This window comes from Silurus aristotelis (genome assembly GCF_946808225.1).
Source record: "Silurus aristotelis genome assembly, chromosome: 24".
Taxonomy (NCBI): Eukaryota; Metazoa; Chordata; class Actinopteri; order Siluriformes; family Siluridae; genus Silurus; species Silurus aristotelis.
Window position 1 is genome coordinate 4,850,016 of NC_139597.1, and position 5,000 is coordinate 4,855,015.

At 43.7% G+C, this 5,000-nt stretch overlaps 1 protein-coding gene across 28 annotated transcripts in view; it reads left to right on the forward strand.

Moving 5' to 3' along the window:
* Window positions 1-5,000, forward strand: part of sox5 (SRY-box transcription factor 5) — a 244,954-nt gene that overhangs the window by 190,037 nt on the left and 49,917 nt on the right. For all 28 annotated transcript variants that reach the window (XM_083527975.1, XM_083527961.1, XM_083527977.1 and 25 more), the window contains one exon: window positions 1,460-1,546. In XM_083527975.1, the coding sequence (XP_083384101.1) occupies window positions 1,460-1,546 (87 nt within the window). The remainder of the gene's footprint in view (window positions 1-1,459; window positions 1,547-5,000) is intronic.

The following is a 5,000-nucleotide window of genomic DNA, read 5'->3' on the forward strand; positions in this document are numbered from 1 at the left end:
CATTTGAATGGAGTAAAGCCGCAGTAAATCACGTTTGTAAAAGTTGCTGTTGTAGAAGACGGATGCTATAAGAAGCGAATGGAACGCAGAAACGCAGCAAGCGAACAGGTTTGATTAAAAAGGAAAAAGTTGGAGTACAAATTCATAATTATTTGCTAAAAACCACAACAGTTATTAAAAAATCGAATCGTTTACTGCTGCTGTTATTTGCTGCTTTTAGATTTAGTGTTTGTGGTTTTCATCACTATGTTACCTGTTAACCAGGTGCTCGCGAGTCGCGACAGAACAGATCCAGTGCGACAAACGAACAGTTTACACAACAGCACTTCATTAAACTACACCATTTTCACCTGATGAGGATTCTACAGTTTTCACTCGCCGTGATGATGTTTCTCCTTCATCCCTGACACCAGCGTGTTTTCTTTTCATGTGCATTACTGTGGTTCTTCCATCCCACACAAGCTTCGCTTAGCTTCCAGGTGCAGTTTTCTTTGTTGTGTTTAATAGAAAATGCCTTGGATGAGTTTAGACGCACACTTTTTCCTGCTGCCGGTTGACCCCGTACTGTCCGGCATTTCCCCAAGCTGCTGTGTTGTCAGGCTAACCCATAACCTGAGCAGCCCAACTAATCGATTACGGCATTTCATTATCCATCATTATCGATTTTAGCGATTGGTTGTAGTGATATTTATGTTTGTCTTAGTTTATCTAAGTTTATCTCAATCTCCCCAAATTTCTAATTCATTCCCATAAATTCCTTGTAAGTTTCCAACTTGGAATTTTTCCCAAATTCTCCAGATGAAGGAAGAGTTTCTGGAAATGTATAAGAAATTGTCCGACCCTGTGCAACCCCCAGTTACAGCTACAGTAGACAGTGACGAGGTGGAAGAAACAATAGAGGAGTATTCCTTTAACCGGACTCGGAATCGATTCTAGTATCTGGCCTTCGTCTCTGTGTGTCTCTGTGTCTTTCTGTCTCTCTCATTTGTTGAACGGACTCGTCCTTGGCAGGTCAGTAATTAGCGTGTTTTGTGGGAGACGGGGGACGGGGACGGGGGTCTGCGTGGCGTATTAGAAAAACAAAGCGCCAGGCTCGATAATGTGTCCATTGTGGTGGTGCATTAAGAGGCTCTTTGTGTGAGCTGGAGCACAGGGCTAATGATTGGCTAACAGCAGGTGAGGAAGCAGCGACTCTCTCTCTTTCTCTCTCTCTCTCTCTCTTCTCTCTCTCTCTCTCTCTCTCTCTCTCTCTCTCTCTCTCTGTTTCCCTCCATCCTCTCTTCTTCCCACCCCGCTGTTGCTGCCATTAGAGAGACAAGCCTTTATTACAGCAAATGGACTTTAAATGAGCTTTATTGTGATGTGGCCTGCCTTTGGTTGATTCTCTTTTTCTCTCCCTCTCTCTCTCACTCCCTCTCTCTCTCTTTCTCTTTTTCTCTTTGTCTCTCATCCCTCACAGAGGCCCCCAGCATTGAGAGGCTTCTGTCAAAGGATTGGAAGGACAAGCTGCTGGCGATGGGCTCCGGTCACTTCGGAGAGATCAAAGGTAAACAGGAAGACGTTTTGACGTCACATGCATCACCGTGCATGTGTGTGAGTGTGTGTGTGTGAGTGTGTGTCAGACACATTAGTGCATTAGTCGCTCAGTAAAATGCGCCACCTGTTTTGTGTTGCTCTTAATAGAGACAACGGGACAAACGTCTATTCGTTCACGTGCAGGTTTTTTTTCCACACGACTCTTTTTCTCTTTCAAACACCTGCTCGTGTCGTCGCTCGCGCAAACTTTCTTTTGTCTCCTGAAGAAAGTTGGCTGGTTAAAAGCGCATGTCGCGGGCGTGTTAACGAGGCTCGCTAAGTCGCCGCGGCTCCTGCGTTTAGCGTGGTTAATGATACGTCTAGTCGGGTCACAGAACGCGAGTTCTCACGCCGCTGACGTTAGCGCTGACGGGGTTTTGATGTGCTTGCTGAGGGTTAGCGGGCTAAACTGCGAGCGCAGGAAAAAAAAAGAAAGAAACGGCCTTCACTTGGTGCCGCGGAAACGTTTGATCAAAGCGAGACAGATTGCACTCTGGGTAAGAAGAAGGGATTCATTGATCAGGTGCAGGATCCCTGCTGAGGAGACATTTCTCCAGGAGAGCATCCCTGCTAGGAGAGGGAACTGTGTTTGTGTGTGTGTGTGTGTGTGTGTGTGTGTGTGTGTGTGTGTGTGTGTGTGTGCGTGTGTGTGTGTGTGTGTGTGTGTGTTCACTACAAAACCTTCTAGGCCTGTTATTTTCATTGAACTGTTTTTGATTTAGATATTAATTACAACAGTAGAACAGTAGGTTCAGGATTTTCAGAACATTTTTTTTTTTTTTTTTCAGAACACTTATATTACACTTAGAACATATATTCCATAATGTTATCAGAATATTTTTAGAACATTTTCACAATATTATCAGAGCATTTTCACAATATTTTTAACATATTTTCTGATCATTTTATGGACACTCTCAGAATATTTTCACAATGTTGTCAAAACCTTTTCCAGAATATTTTTAGAAAATTTTCTGGATATTTTTTTTTTTTTTTTAGAATATTTTCAAAATAGTTTCAGAACATTTTCATAACATTTTTTAGAATATTTTCACAATGTTGTCAAAACCGTCAAAACTGAAAGGTTCTGTGAAAATAAAAAAAAATAAAAAATGTCAGAAATATTTCTGAAATTTTTTTAGAATATTTTCAGAACCTTTTCAGAACATTCCCAGAACATTTTTAGTATATTTTCAGAGCATTTTCAAAACAATATTAAAATGCTTTTAGAACATTTTTAGAACATTTTCAGAACGTTTTCCTGCAGCTCACGTTGTCTGTCACTGTTATAATGTTCAGCTCAGTGGAATGTGGTGCGAGTCATATTTAATATTTACAAAACATCATAACCAAACATTTGCTGTTCTGTTTGTAAAACGTTCTTCTGGTGTTTCTGGACGGAGGCTCCAGTGTCGGAGGAAACGCGGTGTCGTTTTCCTGTTAATTCTCTGGACACACAAGTTTACTTACATCCACTGATTTGTTTTCAGTGAGAGGAGAATAATTGAGGCTTGTTAGAGTTTTATTCTTCAGCCAGATGTTCCCTGGAATCACGTGACAGAAACGTGTCAGAGATCTGATCAGCTGTTTAACGCAGGACTGCTTTCGCTACCTCTCACTCTCTGTCTTTTTCATTCTCACTCTCCTTCTCTCTCATTCCTTCAGTCGCTCTCCTTCTATCTCTCCCTCTCCCGCAAGCTGCATGACAAATATGACATTTCTGTCTTTCATTCTCTCTTTCCCTCCATCTAACTCTCTTGTACTCTCCCTCTCTCTCTCTCTCTCTCTCTCTCTCTCTCTCTCTCTCTCTCTCTTCTGTTCTCATTCTCTTTTTCCTCCCATCTCCCTCTCTCATACTCATTCTCTCTCTCTCTCTCTCTCTCTCTCTCTCTCTCTCTCTCTCTCTCTCTCTCTCTCTCTCTTCTTTTTCCCTTTTTTCTTTTTCCCCCATCTCCCTCTCTCATACTCCTTCTTTCTCTCTTAGTCGCACATTCTCTCTTTCTCTCCATCCACCTCTCTCATACTCTCTCCTTCTCTCTTAGTCTCTTAGTCTCTCTCTTTTCCCCATCTCCCTCTCTCAAACTCTCTCCTTTTCTCTTAGTCTCTTATTCTCTCTTTCCCTCCATCTACCTTTCTCATACTCTTTCCTTCTCTCTTTTTTTCTTTCTTTTTTTAATAGGTGTGGTATTCTCGACAGCTAGTCCGTGGTTACTGATTAGTTAATTAGCAGTGTGCGGATGTGTGTGTGTGTGTGTGTGTGTGCGTGTGTGTGCGTGTGTGTGCGTGTGTGTGCGTGTGTGTGCGTGTGTGTGCGTGTGTGTGCGTGTGTGTGTGAGAGAGGCACGCCGAGGCTCGGAGACGACGCCTGAGGACGTTCCGAATCAGCGCAAAACTGTGTATTGATCCTCTCCTCTGTTCTCTCTCACCATCCGAGTGAAAAACCATCGCTCATGACTGATGAAAGCAGAGTTTTCTTTCCTCTGTGTGTGTGTGTGTGTGTGTGTGTGTGTGTGTGTGTGTGTGTGTGTGTGTGTGTGTGTGTGTGTGTGTGTGTGTGTGTGTGTGTGTTATTACAGTAAATCCAAATTATAGTACTACATGCAGATTACATGCAGATGTTTATAGACGTGTCGATAAAGGAAAGCCGGGGGAAAGAAAGGAAGAAGCAAGCAAATGTATTATTGTATTTGTATTTATTTATTACCCCTTACCTGTGTGTGTGTGTGTGTGTGTGTGTGTGTGTGTGTGTGTGTGTGTGTGTGTGTGTGTCTCCTCTCTTTCATGTCTCCCTGCGTTTTGTCTTTATTAGTCGTGACTCTATGAATAAGGCGACCCACAGAGATCCTTTGAGCTACAGCAAAGATCCTTCTGAACAAGAGAAAGCTTTCTTTGATCCACTCCACCTCTCTCCCTCTCCACTACTCTCTATACCTCTCTCTCTCGCTCTCTCGCTCTCTATCCCTCGATCTGGAAGACTCGTCAGACTCTAGACAAGCCCATCTCTTGTAGATTGAGACTCGGAGCTCAGCAGCCGTGTGTGAAAAGCCTCGGCCTCTGAGCTGTTAAGGACAGACGCTTGGTTCTTTTTCCAGTGGGCCACCCCTGACAGTCGCCTTTATTGTTCATTGTTGAGTGTGTGTGTGTGTGTGTGTGTGTGTGTGTGTGTGTGTGTGTGTGTGTGTGTGTGTGTGTGTGTGTGTGTGTGTGTGTGTGTGTGTGTGTGTGTAAGGGAGGGGTGGACAAATGGTGCATACGCTCACCTTCCTGTGGGGGGCATGAGGTCAGGTCAGCTCCTGTGACTCCCTCGTTTTTCTCCCTTTTTTCCTCATATGTTTCCCCCCGGTGAGGAATGCAGCCCCTCTCAAGGTAGAGGCAGGGAACAAAGGGGGATTGTCCAGTGCCTGTGTGTGTGTGTGTGTGTGTGT